Source organism: Festucalex cinctus, chromosome 8 (assembly GCF_051991245.1).
Source record: "Festucalex cinctus isolate MCC-2025b chromosome 8, RoL_Fcin_1.0, whole genome shotgun sequence".
In the NCBI taxonomy this organism is placed as follows: Eukaryota; Metazoa; Chordata; class Actinopteri; order Syngnathiformes; family Syngnathidae; genus Festucalex; species Festucalex cinctus.
In genome coordinates this window covers 20850519-20868482 of record NC_135418.1, presented here as the reverse complement: position 1 = coordinate 20868482, position 17964 = coordinate 20850519, and the positions used below count along the sequence as shown (strand labels likewise).

Sequence of the window (17964 nt, the reverse complement as noted above, 5' to 3'; positions counted from 1 at the left end):
GGGTCCATGAATCGGGGCAATGCAAAATGTTGGATGTCCTCTCGTGTCTGTTTATGGTATCACATTACTCTTTGTTAAATTTATTGGTGACACTTTTTCAGCTCTCGCCATCACGTCTCCATGGCCTGTAGTGCAGTGTTTGCCAGTCTTCCTTCAGTCACGGCGTCCATTTTACATTAGAGACAATCTCATAGCACTCCACCAAACAAAAATGTCATAAAGTAGCAATAGCGAAATATTGATTTTTGTCTCAATTTACTCAAGTTGACTTTGTGTAAAATGTGAGCCTGTTTGATTGAACACAAAGCTGACTTACTGTATTCTGATGTATGAATGGCAAGAGGTGGACAGACAGGTTAATTGTACCTTCTGCTAATGGTGCAATGGATTTAAAAAAACAAACAAAAAAAACTCAGTTCGGAACAGATCACGGATTTGATCAGGGTTTTTTATTTTTTATTTTATTTTTTTTCTCGTTTAGAGGAGATCGAACCTTTGCTGTTGCCGGTCCCTCCCTTTGGAACGACCTTCCACAAAATATTAGGCAATCCCCAATCTTTATCCTCTTTTAAAACACGTCTTAAAACACATCTGTATTCTTTAGCTTTTGGTGCACCATGAGACTTGTTAGTTTTGTGGTGTGTATGAAGTTGATGTTTAGTCTACTTATTTATGCATTTATTTATTTATTTATTTATTCACTCGCCTACTTCTTATTAATTTACTGATGTGAAATGTATTTACTTGTTAAAAAAAAACAACTTGTATACCTACTTCTAAATGTTTGCTTTGTTCTTGTTTTGTTACCTTATTCTTTACTGCACAACCGATATTTATGTTTATATACAGCACTTTGTATAGAGTAATGATTGTTCTTAAAGCGCTTTATAAAGTTGAGTTTTTTTTAAACTTCAAAAAAATTATCCATTTAGTTTTTTTTTTTAATATATAGAGTGAACTACAAAAATAAAAAAGGAAAAAACAAAGAACAGAAACCAACCACACCAACCGTCAGAGTACAGCAGTGCACTCCTTGCTAGCACCTAGCTTAGCCGCTAAGAGCGGAAACTTGTGCCGTATCATACAATGACAGCGTAATTTACTTGCGGTTTCTTAGCATCTTAAATTATCAATAGAATATGACTTTGGGATGGCATTGTGCTAATGTTGGTAGCACTTATGTGATGGAAATAAAAATTATATAAGACAAGCAGAAATGTCGGAAAGACAAGTCAAGCTAGCTAGTTATTGAATTAGCATCAGTGTATTATTTGCAAAGTTTATTTTGAAGTTAGCTTTTGTTTTGGTGGCATGTTGTTATGAGTATTTTTCAGTTTCCTTGACATGTCTATAAATCAACACAAATCAATTAACAAACAAAAGAAAATCAATTAATCTGCATTGTGTTCCAAAAGGAAATTGTCCCACCGGTTTGTTGCTTACTTACACAGACGCTATAAATTGTTCCCTCCAGGTCTGAGCACACCGGCTCTTGATATATAACAGCGGTCCTAATTTCTACTTACTGTAAGAACACCCCAGAGATTTATGTACCTTGGAGAAGCATTCACAAGGACTGACAGCTTCAGGGTCTACAGCGGTGTTACACACTAATTTCTATTAGCGGTATTTGTGCAATTGATGGTAGCTGATCAATGTGAACTAACGTTCCGCTTAATGACACACAGACAAGGGTCAGTGATCTGGTGGGGGAGGTTGTTGGTGGTGGGGAGGTGGGGGCTGTAATGGGGACACAGGTGTTTTGAATGTGGGTCTGCCGTCGGACAGTGATGGACCGTGTATGTAGCAAGGACCTAAATGCCTCTGTTGGATCCTGACAGCCCAATTGCTTACTGCAATTAGCACCCCCATACACAATCCGCTGAGTAGCGTTTTACACAGCGAGGGGGTTTTAGTGCACGTACACTCGGCTCAGATTTACCATTTCTAATCAATGAGAGGACTCTTCTTGAGCTCCCCAAAGGCCTATTAATGGCCTCTAAGGTGTGTGTATTATCCACATTCAGCATTCACTTCCACGTAATTATTCTCTTTACACTGACCTGAATTAATGTTAAGCATGGGAAGATCAATCCCTGCTTCCCAACACTTTTTTGTTTTTATTTGTTGTATGTTCTCGTCACTTTATGTAGGACATAGATAATGTGGCACAAAGTGCATTTGAGCACTTGTGGCCAGATTTTGTGACCATAAAGAAAAGGGTAAATGCTGTTTGTCCTCATGAGATTTTGTATTCCTGCGTGGTTGCTAAATGACAAAAGTCACATTGAGTAACAGCAACCAAAGAAGCGTCATAAAGCCCATAAAATAATCAGTTCTCTCCAAGGATACATCCCTAAACTCAAAAATATTCATACCCTTGAGTTAAAGTGAATTTTTATTGATGACACAAGAAAGTGGCACAAGACTCTGAAGTTGCTATGGATCCTTTAGAACAGTTTTTCTCAGCTGGAGGGCCGGCACTCAAAACTGGGTCGTGGACAGGAAGTAAAAAAAAAATTAAAAAAAATAAAAGAAAAAAAGTCATGCGGTCTTTGGTTTATGGCAGTACTGACATACTGTTTCTCATTTCATTTTATATTCATGATTTTTCATACAAGTACTGAATTCACTTAGTGTAAGTATATTCCTAGTAATAAATTATGCCGCGTTCAAAGCTATGTATAAATTTGTAGGAGTAGGAATGTTGTACATTTAGAACGCATTGTACAGCGAAATATATAACTTCAAACCCAGGTCAGACTTGCCTTTTATTTGGAAAAATAAATTCAAATAAAAGATAAAATAAATAAATAAATAAGTGTTATTATTATTATTATTATTATTAGTAGTAGTAGTAGTATTAATAATAATAATGATAAATTAAAAAATATTTGAACAGTACCGTAATTCATCAGAAAAGGAACAAACATGTATTTGCATATGGAACATATTAGGTAAATATACAAGTGATATTTTGTTTATCTATAGCTACATGCAATTGCGACATTACCGGTAATCTTCAGTTTCCTAATAAGCTGATCTGAAAGTCACTTTGAACACATAAGGGTTGTATATAGTCATATTTAAAAAAAAAACAAAAAAAAACTATATGATGTAATTGTTTTTAAATGCTGTTTTTGAACAATAAATTATCAATAATTTTACTAAACAGTTCAGAATAGGGTTGACTCGATCTGATTGGTAATCGGGCCCGATCACGTGATTGGATTTGAAAAGAAAATACAAAAAAAATCTTTATTTCTAAAGTCGGGAGATCATACCTTTGTTCAAAAACAAAAACAAAAAAACAATTAGGTAATGTCTTCTTTTACTTCATTACATGGCATAACATTTGCAAAATAACAATCATCAATAAATCATTGGACAGCAAATTGGTTGTCTTTTGATGTGATAATGAAAGTTTTGGTTTTAATGATATTGTCCAAGGGAACAATATAGTGTGAATCATCTTTAGTGTGGTTTTTAATAAATATTGTCACGAAGCCCCTCCCATCAGTTATTGTTATTGTATTGTGATCATTTCTAATCTCTTGTGTCTTCACGTTTCTTGCAGCTCGGGCAAAAAGATAACCCAGCTGTGGAGCCCATCATCCAGGGCTTGAAAGGGGTAGTACATCATGGTAAGTAATTAAGAGGTAAAAGGAAAAAAACCAACAACATTGTGCCTTGTATGCAACACTCGTTCACCTCCAGAGAAACAAAGGATGCTGCTCTTATTTTCAGCTGCTCAGACATTTGCCCGCATATTTCCAGTCCCAAATTAGACTGTGAAGACAAGATTTGAGCAGCGATTAACATCAAAAGGAGGCAAAAATATACCGCCTCTGCCTGGGCTGTTGTGCCTTCCACCGACAAGTCCTCCTCATGCAGAGGTGGAAGTATTTATTGCTGTACATATAGGCTTATTAATGGCCACTCAGCTCTCATGTACATGTTTATCTCTTCTTAAATGATGCGTCCTGTAAAGACTCATATTCACAGTTCACATTTCATGGCTTGAACGATACATTAAGGTACTCTTAAATTATTGCTTCCCTGTCAGCTTTTTATTGTATGCATGAATTATGAAGACCCCGAGCAGATGTTAGATGTTCCTCACTGCAGCTTTGGGGTGCACAGTTGATTTGTTTGCATTGACACATACGACTTGTTATACAACCTCCCACTGATTGACTGAGTAATTGTTGCTCGTCTCTCCTAAATGTAATTGTGCGCTCACCAGTGGACTTTGGGTGCAGTTGTTTACTACTAAATAGACCGAGTTGTATTTTTGGAATGGACAAGCTCACACACACACACACACGGGTTAAATAACTTTTCGAAAAGAGTGAGCGAGTTGTCTTCAGAATCAGAAAAAAAAGAGTCTCATTTGTTCCAATGAAATTTCAGCACTTAAAACTCCATCAAAGTAATCACAGGGGATGGAAGTTGCTCCCTCGGTGCTTTGGTTACGCCTATGATTTTTCCTTTCACAGTTGCAGTTTTTGTCTTTTTTTTTTTTTCTTTTTTTTTTTCTCTCGAGCAGTTGTTATTTTTAAACCTGATTGCAAAAAACCAAAACACATCCATTCAGTCTTGTGAAGTTGCTGTCCATTTTCTTGGTAGGATGATTGGGACACTACAAATTCAGAAAAGAACAGTTGATGGTTGGCGTGTAACATAACGATGTGATTATATATTTTTTTAATTTTCACTGTTAGCAATAGTATTATACTAGTAATATTCTTGGGAGCAAGTACTTTTAGTCATTTACTCATTTGCAGTACTGCATTTAAAGTTAGCCGGGGGTTTTTTGTGTGTGTGTTTTGGCCGTGCAAAGTAAACAAGCTGTCATTAGCCATGGCTGCTATGCTGGTAGCATGACTTTTTCGTAATAATCTAATGAAGTGTTACACCATAATACTAAATGGTATCAGTTTGTTTGTTTTTTGTTTGTTTTTTATGTAAAATCACAACGTAAAAAATAGGTAACGTTGCTTATAAGGTCTTAGCTCTGCTTTTGTTTGCTAGTCTTTTGCCCATTTTTTTTCTGATGGATACAGTGAAGGGAATTTTTTTCCTTCCAGGTTATACTGACAGTTTTAACATTTTTTTTAAATAATTCCATACTACTACACTTGAAAGTTAAGTGCTCCATGTGAAGAAAATATTTTACTAAACATGATATATGCTAACTGTATGTTACTATCAGCATGTAACTCAAAATGAGCTTCACAGCAGTGCTGTGCAAAATAAAATAAAAATAAATTATTCAATTCAGTAGATGAATTTAAATGACAGGAAGTTGAATCGAATTCTCATTATCATCACATATTTGTGAGAATGAGACAATAATGTGCTCCAAAACAAAATGTCTGAAATGTTTGGGCAGCCATTTTAAAGTCTTAGACAAATCAAGGTATTGTGGGAAATGAAGTGCTGTTCTACCACTTCATCAAACAATTTAAAAGTTTTTAATGATCTGCTTTATCTGAATAGAAAAAATATATATTATTACGCTTAACAGTGAACTCCTTGCAATTATGTTTGTATGACATTCATGATGTAAATAGGCGTATATACTGTTAAATACATTTGAATTGTGCATCTACTAATTCAAATCTCACTTGCAATTCTGCTTCCTGTTTGGCACCTCAATTCCAGTTCAAGAATCGGACTGGATTTGAGGGGTCGTGATCAATTCAATTCTGAATTTAATACAGCCTTGCTTCACAGAGACATGTGAGAATTTTCAGCAGATTATGCAGCAGATGCTCGCGTTTCACTCCACCATATTTGTCCCCTTGCCGTCAAAGTGTGGGTGTGGCATTTTTAGTCTCGCATCCTGCTGGCCACTGAACAGTCCTTGCCTCAACTTTCCACTTGCTCATTATCCCACAGTCATCCATCTATCAACATCGGAGCGACCCATGAGCGATAGGGCACGTACGCTGACAACAAGACAGGTAGAAAAAAAGAAAAAAAAAGCGGCGAATACAGAATTTGACTCCACGCTTCCTGCACCTGCTATCAAACGCAACCCAAACTACTGTTAAGATAAGGTCACGAGCAAATAGATGTGACATAAACACGCTCCTTCTATGGCTTCCGAGGTTAGGACAAACCCACTGGCAGAGCCCCCACACAACATATTTGCGCGAGATAAAGGGGATCTCCTCGTGTGTCACAAAGCCATTCCTGTTTGTTTGCTTTGCCTAGCCTGGTTGTGATCAGATAGAGCCCATCTAGAAATCATTGCTATCTCTCCTAATCCCCGTGTCCACAGTTGTTCCGTGGTGCAGAACAGGCTAGCACCCAGCCTCAGATCAGTGCCAGAGCGTACAATTTTACCTGACTGAGCTCCCCTGCGCTCATCTCCCTCAGCCATCTGAGCTCGCAGCTCTCTGGTGATGGAGCTGCTTTCAAATGAGGGCCAGTGAGATGAGATCAGCTGAAAATAGGCATACATTTAACTCGAGACATGCATGGCATTCAAGATAAGCTGTTTTTGGCTGGTAAACAACTCTTTGCTCTTCTTGTGTTGCTCCCAGAAAAGGAGACCAACCTCAGGTCGTTCATCCTGAGGGACCTTCTGCCGTCATCTGTGGACAGCTATTACCGATACACCGGCTCCCTGACCATGCCGCCCTGCAGCAAGGTGGTGGAGTGGATCATCTTCTCCAGGCCCGTATATCTGTCCCACTCGCAGGTTCGTTTAGCGCACACGCTTTGCATGCCCAGACGGATTATTCGCCACGCACGCCCATTTTGCACGCTGCCAGTGGATGCCGGAGAAAGCTTCCTCTCATCTTTCCGCTTCTTTGTCTATCTCTCCTGCAAGTCTTTTGCATAGGAAAGGAAAGCAGCACTTTTACTGTCGCAATCCTTAGGGGACAACTTGAGTCACAATTTCGAACTGTGCTCACGCTGGGAAATAGCTGTTAAGTTGAACAGTGCTGCTCCTTATCATTCTCAGCCTTGTCTGGATATGGTAAACATTCACTTCATTATCTTCCCTTTAAAAGTGGACCATTTTGTTGCACTCAACTTTTTTAACAGCCATGTACTTGTTATACCTACTGCATTCCTTAATAGATACAGTGGTGCCTTGAAGTAAGAATTTAATTCCATCACCATGCTTGTATCTCAAAACACTCATAACTCAAATCATATTACCCCTTTGAAATGAGTGGACATCCCATTAATCTGTTCCAGACCCCCAAAATGGCAACAACAAAAATGTTCTAACATGTTCAGAAACAATACCAGGCCTTATTTCAAGGTATCGGTACTTGCGAGGGTATCAGCTGCCCTCTTGTGACCATTTTGCGATCAGGAACAAGAAATAAGAATAAAAAATTGCCATTGATTTCATGCAATTCTTAGGCAAAATGTTCAAATCTATAGCTCTTGCTTTAAAATTACTCGTCATTGTTTTTGGGGATAAATCTTATTTATCTAAAGTTCTAGTGGTATCGGTGACTGCTCGAGTTGAATACTCGTACTGGTATTGGCCTAAAAAAAAGTTGTATTGAACAGTGAAAGACCAGTATGTTTTGTTTTGGGTGGGGGTTTTTTTTGGCTTTTTTTTTTTCAGATATTTGAGGCCGATATTCATTTGCAGTAAAAGAGAAAATATTAGCATCCAAATTAAAAATCTTAACTTTGTTGAAATATCATTAAGCATTTTTGTTAAAGCAACTTTTTCTTTAGAAAATGGACGTCTTTGTCTTAAAATTCTAACAAAAAGTGCAGGCAGCTTCCAGGGTCATTGGCATGTTTAGTGAAAAATTAAACATGAAAAATAAAATAATCCATCAAGTTTTCTAAGATAAATAAATAAAATAGCAAAATTTCTTGTCATATCGATTTTTGGGTTTGCGTCTGGGCTCATAAAAGGTTTCAAAAGATGTTCACAGACAGTGAAAATGTGTCTTAAGATGTTCAAAATTTCTTTGCGAAAATAATAAACTGTCTGTGAATATTTTATAAACCCTGATGAAAACCCCCAATTTATTAATTTTGTAAGCATTGACCACTCAGTGATTATATCAGCTTTATTGGCCTTCAGTTTTGTGTTTAAAAAAAAAAAAAAAAAAAAAAAAAGTTAACGCCAATTTGGCCTATATTTGTTAAAATGGCAAATATCAGCACCGATAATCGGTCTATCCCTAAACTGGCATAAATGTGTGAATAATAAAAGTAGCACTCCACAGTATCTTACTTTATAAAGATAATTGGAATGCTAGTTGTGATCAAATAGCGTATAAAAATAGTTTTGCCTCTTACATGGTATTATTTTTTCCGTCTTGCTGTGAATGACCGTAAAGTATTCTTCTTCCTTAAGCCACCCCAGGCTGCTTTTGCCTTGTTTTTATTTTGCGAGGTAATGCATTCCAAATCATGTCCTGCGCTTTTTACTGATCCCATGTGCGGGCATTTTGCTATAATTCCAGCCTAATATCCTCTCGAGTCCTCCGTGCTGTCGAAATGTGCGGGGCTCAGTGGAATTTTGTTCTCCAGCAGCAGTATTGACCACGGCTGCAATGTTTGCGGCGCCACACGCGGTCTTTTATGAACCTGTAATTCACCTCCGCAAGCATGCGTCGGCCACATTGATTCCACGCTATCTGTGCGGTGTAGTCATTATTGCATGTGCTTACAGATCAGTCATGCCAATCAATGGCTGCAAATTTACCCTATTGAGAAGTTACAGCGCCATAGGTGGCCATGATAATTAGTAAGGCGTGTGTCTGTTGGAGTTGAGGGTGTCAGTGTTTCTGGCTGGTGTGAATAGTCAACTACAGTTGCATGGTTGTATATGCTCCTCGGGTAAACAGGACAAAAATATTCTTATTCTTTCTCCCCCCATGCAGCTGGAGGCCTTCTATTCCATATTTACGACGGAGCAACAGGACCACGTCAAGTCTGTGGAGTATCTGAGGAACAACTTCCGTCCCCTGCAGGACCTTGATAACAGGAAAGTCTTCAAGTCTGCGGTGACGGATGCCTGGCAGAAAGATTTGACTGACATTCACGGGAGCAGTCATAGCACTGAGGCGTCGAGAGGTGAGCGTTGAGCTACTGTACAGCAGCATCAGCTGTAGCGAGACTGACATTAGCTATGTCATTTATTTCACTATTCCATCCACTGGGGAAAAACTTAATGACAATTGTTATTTTTTTTTGTTTTGTTGTTGTTTTTGTACTTTATATTTATTGAGGTTGGTGAATCTCTCTGCACAGAGGAATTGCTACACAGTGAACCCCCCTGATGCAGCCCAACTAGTCTAAACACAGTATTCTGATTAATGTTGCGTTTGTGGAATATGAATTAAGCAGCAAAATCCACCCGTTTTATCCATCTCAGGGGGCGACCATTTTGCAACTTTCTGTTGACTGCATCATCGTTGCTGTGGGCTCAGATATAAATGACCGACCAATCACGGCTCAACTTGTGACCCTCACAAGCCAAACACAGAAAACAGGTGAACTGTGATTGGTCGTTACCTGAGCTTCGAGGAACTGTGATGTCATTTTCAGTTGATGGCAAGTGGCAAAATGGCTGCTTCTAAGAGCCGTGCAAAGATAAACCAGAAAGATCTAAAAATAAAACATAATTATAATACAGATGGTGCTCAGCATGATAGTTTGTGTGTTTTGACTTTGTACTTCAGACTAATTATCTTAAATTATTTCAAATTTACGTTTAAAGGTTATCCTAATTGGCCATTTTTCAACACCCATTTTTGACATGCGGCAATGTAAACACAGGCGTAATTGATCAAATTCAGGAGGGTTCTCATTTATTCAATGTGTCACTGCCATTTCGGCACACCCCCCGCGCACAATTACAGCCCTGGCCCACCTAAATGGAACAACAAGGCCATATTTAATGTCATTAATTACACGTGTGTGTACCCTGCATTAATGTGTCACAATGACTGCTGTGCGCCTCCGTGCATGAGGAATGAAAGTGTCAAAATCATACAGTTTGAGGTTTGCTAGTGTTTGTTTCCTTCACATATCCTTTGAATTATTCCCATTTGATACTGTAGCAATTATAGTTGAGTTGTGAGGAATAACCGGTTAAAAAAAATGGATGGATGGGCCCAATGTGTAGTCTTTAGCGCCATCTAGTAGTCAAAAAATAGCATTCGGAGCACGCACACTACGGTGGCTCAGAGAGACCACGTTTCGCAAGCCCACCACCAGTTCTTATTTTGCGTAAGCAAATGAGCATATCAGCGGCGGCGACTTATCAGCCGTTGTAAAGCCCGGCGAGCGACGTCGAAATCCAAGCGAGCCGGAATTAGCCGGAGCAGCTAACAAGAGCAGCTAGCAGGTGTTAGCGAGAGTCATAGGCTGGAGTGGCTAACGAGCGGCTAAATCTTTTTAAAAAAGCTATTTAAGCACTCATTTGACTGCAAGCCATCAATTCTTCAATAAACATTTGAAATAAAACAGCTCCTTGCCGCAAAAAAAAAATCATGGAGGAGAGAGGGAAGAAAGGAGAGGAAAGAAGGTAGGGGAAAGAAAACCTGAGGTGGTGTCGAACAGGGGACTTGCTTCTTACAGAGCAAGCACACTAACCATTATACTATTCGTTCACTTGGGTTCACTGGTGCAAAAGTTATACTTGTAGTTAACACAAGTGCCAGCCAGAACCTTTGTGGGATTTTAAGACATCCAATTATCATTGCACTTTGGCATTGTAAATGTGAAGGTTAATTGATTGGTTTGAATTCATTTGGACAGAATGTTTACTGATACTTTTGCCACGATCCCATGGAGGTCTCAGAAAGTGGGCATGTCTTTAGTCCGCAGAGGCGGTGCGGGGGTGGGTCCGCACCTTATGACCACATAAAGTGCCAACAGGTATTTTCTCAGGTTGGGAGGGGCTGGTGCTTGGAGAGCAGAATGACCTTGAATTTCTCATAGAGGGGCGAATGGAGGAAAACACCACTTGGGTCATGTATTTGGTGAGGAAATGTCCCGTTATAGATGGTGCTAGTCATCACTTTAAGAACAAATGATTGGAGATATGAATGAAAAATATACACTCATTTTGTTCTTTCTATTTTTATCACCCTTTTATCACCCTTTTTGACGACTGCATGTACCTTTTGTGGATTACAGTTAAAAATGATCATTCATATGACTTATTAAAAAAGCTCTCCGGCTAACGTAGGATAGGATCTGGAGATTAATCAATCAGTAGTGTATATAAATTTGTAGTAAAAAAAAAAAAAAAATGACAGTGGAAAATATGAGTACATCAAATCAATAATGGGTTGTGGGTGTCTCATATTGACATCCATACTGTATATCACAGTTGTTAATAATATCAGGGTTTGTAGCGTAGGGCTTAGTTGTCTTATTGTCCGTATCTCTCGCAGAAGTGTGCATTGTTTTTGTCCATATTTCTGTTGTATTCACTGTGCAGTACTTTCTGAAAATGATGGTACTCATTTCCAGCTCTGGATTTACATTCAGGGACTTCACTGCCACTTTAAAAATCATTTGAGTTCTACCAGTTGCCCCTCTGTTCACCCTTTTGGCTTGTGTCTGTTGTAAGGCTTCCATCCCCGAAGCCCACTTCCTTCTGATTGGCCATCGCCTGAAAGCCTTCGGGGGGGAGGCTTTGCGTTGTTTTGTGAGCATGCACACCCTGAGGCAGTCTTGTTTGTCACACAATATATACAGTATTTTCTCTGCTACCGCCCCCCTTCCCTGAATGTACATCTGGCATTTGTGAAGCGTTTGTGAACCAAAAATAAGAAGAAGCCGCCTTTGAGTGCAGGACGGCTGGAGATTAATGAGAAAGTCCATAAAGCGGTGTTGTCGGAGAAAATTGATTAGGAATGGTCGTGATGAAGTTGGAGCTCTCTAACGAGGCCAATCAGACATCATTTTTAATATGTGGCGCGGCTAAAATAGAGGCATACAAATGAAGTTGTGAAATTGCTTTTGTGGTGTTAGGTCAGCGTGCAGAATGAATGTGGCCCAACGTTCTTTCATCTTCTAACATAGCCCAACACCCCGACCCCGCTCTCGACCACTATCTGGCAGCTCCAGTTGACTATTTTCTGGTTACCTTGCTCAGATTTCCTTTTTCTTTTGGCTGCAATAGAAGAGTGAATATTGATGTAAAAAAAGAAAAAAAGTGGATGCTTTATCATCAGCAGTGACGGCTGTCAAGGTTCTCTGTGTGTGCGCGGGTGTGTGTGTGTGTGTGTGTGTGTGTGTGCGTGTGGGGGGTGGGGGGTGGTGGCGTATTTATCTGAACACAATAGTGTTTGGTCGACAATGGTGAGAGGCAGAGCAAACCTTGGCTAAATCGCTTCAACTTTTAATGCCAAAAAAAAAAAAGCTGTTCAAGTTGCCTTTCATGAGGTGCAATTTTATTGAGAGGTATATGAAATAGTAAAGATTGGCGATTCCCGATAAACATCCTTACAAAATTGTGATATTTAGGACCAAATAATACTCTATGACTAACTGACAATTCTAAAATGAATTCAAATGAAATAGCTTTTAAACAGATTCCAATCAAAATCCAGGTGTCTTTTTTTCCATTCTGCAGCAGATATGCTAAATAATGAATTGTCATCCCAGAAAAGCCGAAGACTTCAAAACATGATGAGGTCGTCTTCTTTCATTAAACATTAAGCTTCCGACATCCGACAGGTTCAAATACAATTCACACATTGTCGCACTTCATCAACACTGCCAGAATTTCCCCCATCATGCGTGTTTGAAAGGGGGTGTGTCACAGTGACAGATTAGCAGAGACAAGATTTTACAAACTCGTATCATTTTTTATCTCGTTTTTGTTCATGGACTGAAATGTCCATAGATTTTAGTCCAGCTTTTATTAAATGAAGTACATTTTCGTCTTCATTAGTAGAAGAAAAATGCAGAATGATTTAGTTCGTCCCAGTTGTTGTTTATTAATGAAGGTTTTAGTCCAGTTTAGTCTCGTTTTAGTCCAGTGAAAAATGTGTTGACAAAATTATGTTTTGTTTCATTTTCATTGATGAAATTAGCTAGATTAAAATATGTTAAAATTAATTCATTAATTAAAATTAAACTAACTAGAGATACCCGGTATCTTGAAATAAGGCCTTGGTACATTCTCATCACTATTACGCAGCATAGATTAAGTTAAAATGATGTGAATTTCTTGACAAACACTTTAAAATCATATCCAACTCATTTTTATCACCTCCTTTCCAGTGAACAGCATGAGCAAGTCAGGGCAAACTGCATTTTAGGCAAAAAAGTAAAAAACGTTGATTGTGACTTAGCAATAGATTGACAGACTAGTTGCTACACTTGCCAGTTCCTAAAATATGAAACACCCTGTATATTTGTGGACAGTATATATCTATATCAGCACCCCATGTTTGTTTATTTTTTTTGCACTGTTCACTTTGACTGCGACAATCTCAATTTGTCCCAAATCCTGTGCGCACATGATTAGTTGACATTGTTTCCTGCTTGCTGTTGCACCAATTGTGCTTGACAAGAATGTCCAGATTGTCAAAAAAGTGGCAGCCGGCGCTCTCTGAGCATCCACGGCGCAGCCTGTACTGCCACCTTGAGGTTGCTGTGCATGCACCCCTCCCCTCCCTGAACCCTCGAAGAGATTTTTCATGCTAACAATGGAGCTCTTATATTGTTGGTGCAAACAAGTTGCGATTTGGACACCCCGTGCCTTTCATCTTCACTCTGCATGGCGATGCTGAAATCCTTCTCCCCCCTTGCGCAGTGTGCAGCAGCGCCCCAGTGAGCATGAAGATCCAGCCGCTGAACCAGACGGCCCTGCTGGTGAGCTGGGAACGCCCCCTGACCGTGTACCACCCGCCCATCACCAGCTACATGGTGTCCTACAGCTGGGTGAAGCGCGACGTCGCCGATGAAGAGACCTTCACCAAGACGGGAGATCAAAGCATGGTGAGCGACCTTCTAGAGAAACAAAAAAAAAAAGTCATCTCCGTGGATTTTTTTGCAACATGGATGTTACTAACAGGATCAGTCAGTGTGAATGTAAAAGGTGACAGGTTATGAAGAGCTCCGCATGTAGCCGCTGGTTGATATCAAAGCCCAGACCGCCACCTCCCCCCCGCCGCCCGTTCTGTCACTCAAGTTTGGGTGAGGAGACGAACAGGCCTGTCACATTCACTGACAGGTTTATCCATAATGCATGCCTATGTCCACCTGGGCTCTCCCTTTTTAGTATGATCTATTACATTTCCATCAGTTGTGTTTAACATTTAGACTGGCCAATGAAACCAAAAATAGAATATAAGATGGATTTTCTCTTATGTCAACTTCTCTCTTCTGGAATGACTTTGTACAAGATGACAGCAAGTGTCTGTGGGATACTTTTGGTGCATTCATCCAAAATGTTGGATCAGCGAGTGGGCTTGCATCACAATCTATGTTCTAGTCTAGGCTGAATATGAAGGCAAAAGGTGTTCGACTTTGAATTGTACACCCAGACACATGATGGGACTTTTCGTAAAGGAACTTGCCCTTTTACAACTTCAATCTGCACTAAGGCTGTCAAAAACAATCGAGTAATCGATTGCCAAATTAATCAACTATTTTAATAACCGTGTAATCGTTTGGAGCCATTTTTTTTTTAATTGTCCAAATCCTCTGATTTCTGCATATCAGCAGTAATTGTTCACTGATTTCTGTAGTCCTTGATGAAAGAAGACTGATTATCTTCAAACATCTGTTTTTACTTGGGAAATCAATGACCGAACCGATAACAGTACAAAATCAATCCACCTTTTTTTTTTTTTTTTTTAAATCGCTATACGAATTCGAAGTACGGAATAAACACCAATCACTACTTAATATACAAAATCAGGAAAAAAAATGTTATGTAAGACACTTTAATGAAAAATTAAAATTAATCTGATTAGTTTATTAATCATTTGAATATTAATAGATTAATTGTTTCTCAAAATATTTGATAGTGACAGCACTAATCTGGATTTTACACGATCAGGATTTTTTTTCATCTTATTTTCTTGTGCAAATTAAGGCATTACACCAATCACTGATTTTGCATAAAATGCAGAATATCATCTGATCCTGATCCAGACAATCAGATCAGTGTAAACTATATTACTAAGGATCGACCGATTATCGTCCGGGTTGATTATTGGCCTTTAAAAAAAATAAATAAATAAATCTGACTGTTGATAAGACATCAATTTAAAACTTTCACTTCAGGCAACTATTCAAATTTGAGAGCTGGTGCTTACCCTCTGCACTCGCCATCTTTTGTTTTTGTTAAAAATTAAAACATAATTAATTGAAAATTTTACGTTTCAGTTATTTCACTCAATTTCAACTGAAGTAAAACAGCCCACGAGTGCTACCATTATCATATTTCACTGTAGGTATGTTGTTCTCTTGTTGATGTGACCACAAAAATATCAGGAAAAGACTACTAGAACAGCTGAACTCTATGTTGTTAATCACAGGCACTACTTCCCATTTCATGTAAGTTTGAATGTGATTGGTTAATTCTGAGCACAGCCATATCCTCAGAAAAGAGTGTGCACACTTACGCAACCTCCTTATCTCACTTGTTTTTCCACTTCACCTCTCAATTGAGTTGTTCAAGTTATAAGTCACACTCATGGTGGAAAAGGTTTTGAAATGGTTTATCTTTTTCTCTCTTTATTTATATCTATTTTTTTTAAGGCCTTTTTGAGGCAAAGGAACAAGATGGCCTAATTAAAAAAAGATGAAGTGGTTTATCCGTGCTAGTTGGTGAAGGTAACGGCAATGATGGAAAAAGTACTTTAATATAATGACAGGAAATTATACCATATTTAATACAACTATTGTAAAAGTTTGAGAGAAAAGTACAAAAAAAAAAGATCTGTCAAAAGTGATGTGTGAAATGAGTAAAAAAAACTATCCACTCTTGTCTCCGTCTGTCTTGCTTAAGTACAGCGTCTGGGCTTTTAGTATCATTTCCAAGCCCCCCCACCCAGTACAGCTTGCAGCCCCCAGTCGTCGTGTTCACTCTTAACTTCAGATCATGCTTTTTGTCTTTCCAACATTCAACGTCTCCGCAGAAATCGTTCCTGCGGGGCTTCCACCTACAGGCGTGTTCTTGCGCACGCTAAATATTCCGCTCTCGGCTCGCGCCGTCTTGTGTTTGCGGGAAATCCGACAGCCAGCTGTGCCTTCTTTTAAAGCCCGCCCGACCCCCTCCAGCTTGTCCGCAGAGTGCGCCGCTGATTTTTTTTATTTTTTTTTTTAGGAGAGGGCGACTTTCCCACTAGTTTGAATCTGTGTGAAACATTTTATTGCTAATCGTTTGTTATAAATGAACTATTTTTTAAGTCTTTCATTTAGATTCCTGTAACTACAAAATCATTTTTGAAATGATTATAATAAAATGCATTTTTTGTTATGTTTCAAAAACACACGGGACAGTAGTTTCCGGGAACTTGGAAAAGAGAGAATCCAGAACAGATTGTGATGAATACTTTGATAAACTGGAGCTGTCCTCATTTTGAGGAGCACACTTTCTTGATATTATTTTTTTTTTTCTGTAGCTTTGCCTGCAGAACAACCTCCAAGTTGTCTGTTTTTTTTTTGTTTTTGTTTTTTTTAAAAAGGGATTTGAGTGGATTGTCTCCTTGCTTTCATTGGCTTTAATTAATTTCATGTGATTGTACATTTATAGCACAGACGCTTAATTCGTCTGTCAGCGCGGTGGCACGCTGCTGATACATTAATGCTGTCACTTTTTTACTGAGAGCAGTCTCTCAACTTCCCCCTCGGCTGTCAGTCCTTCTTATTATACGCTCTTAATATTCATTTCAAGTCTCGGTTTCTATATCTGTACACCTTTTTATCTGAATTGTCTTCCAGAAATACAAGCAGCTGCTTTTTTTTTTTTTTTTTTTTTTTTTTTTTTTTTTTTTTTAAGTGCCCTCAGCTCTCGAGTGGTAGACGTGCAAGTCAAACTAATTGAGCGGAAGCAGAGCAATAAATGTATCGATCGATTATCCGATGTGATCAAAAGGCTTACATGTGTGTTGTGTTTTGTTTGTTTTCTTGCAGAAAGCAGTTATCACCAACGTGTCCCCAGATGTCCTGTACTTGTTCAGAGTGCAGGCGGTCTGTCAGCATGACCTGCGCAGCGACTTTAGCCAAACGCTACTTTTCAGAGGTACAGGTCAAAGTTGACGTTTCACAAATTCACCTATTTGGTTTCACCAGATGATGTTGTCAAAGCTCTAAATTAAAAAAATAAAATAAATGAGTACAGTAATAAAGTAATCATTTTTTCCGTTTGTTTTCTTTTAATCAATTTGTTGGCCATTTATTTTTAATGGTAATATTGTAAGATAAATTCGAAATGATATTGAATGCATTTGGGATGATAGTTTGCGGTATATTTGCAGCTTAAACGAGAGATGATCACGATTTTGTGCTGCCGATTAGGGATGTAATGATATCCAAACATCACAATACGATATTATCACAATATTGTGGGGAGGTTGGCGATATAAAAAGTCACAATTTTGAAAAAAAACAACAAAACCTCATACTAAAAAAACACCATATTGTACAGCAATGAAAAATATTATATATAAAAATGTTTAAATATAATTTATGTATTGAGGCACTCCACATATTGACTCAGTTCACAAGCATATTGCGTTCCCCTTCATCTGACCAATATAATGGATTTTAAACATAGAAGGGCCAAAATATGCCTTGTGAAAATTAAACTTCACTAAAAAACTAGCCACCAGGGGGTGCTAGAACTGCACAAATGGAAATCAACCTGACTTTTTTTAACAGATGTGCTGCTTTTAATATCGTAACATGACGACGATGATTTATTGTGGGAGATTAAATATTGCGATATCACGATATTGCCGGTATTGTTACATCCCTACTGCCGATACC

The 17964-nt window shown here is 38.6% G+C and overlaps 1 protein-coding gene across 2 annotated transcripts in view; it reads left to right on the top strand.

Annotated features, from left to right (window-relative positions):
- Positions 1-17964, top strand: part of LOC144024584 (receptor-type tyrosine-protein phosphatase gamma-like) — a 240429-nt gene that overhangs the window by 197657 nt on the left and 24808 nt on the right. For both annotated transcript variants that reach the window (XM_077531034.1, XM_077531033.1), the window contains 5 exons: positions 3578-3644; positions 6555-6712; positions 8880-9072; positions 13778-13962; positions 17110-17218. In XM_077531034.1, the coding sequence (XP_077387160.1) occupies positions 3578-3644; positions 6555-6712; positions 8880-9072; positions 13778-13962; positions 17110-17218 (712 nt within the window). The remainder of the gene's footprint in view (positions 1-3577; positions 3645-6554; positions 6713-8879; positions 9073-13777; positions 13963-17109; positions 17219-17964) is intronic.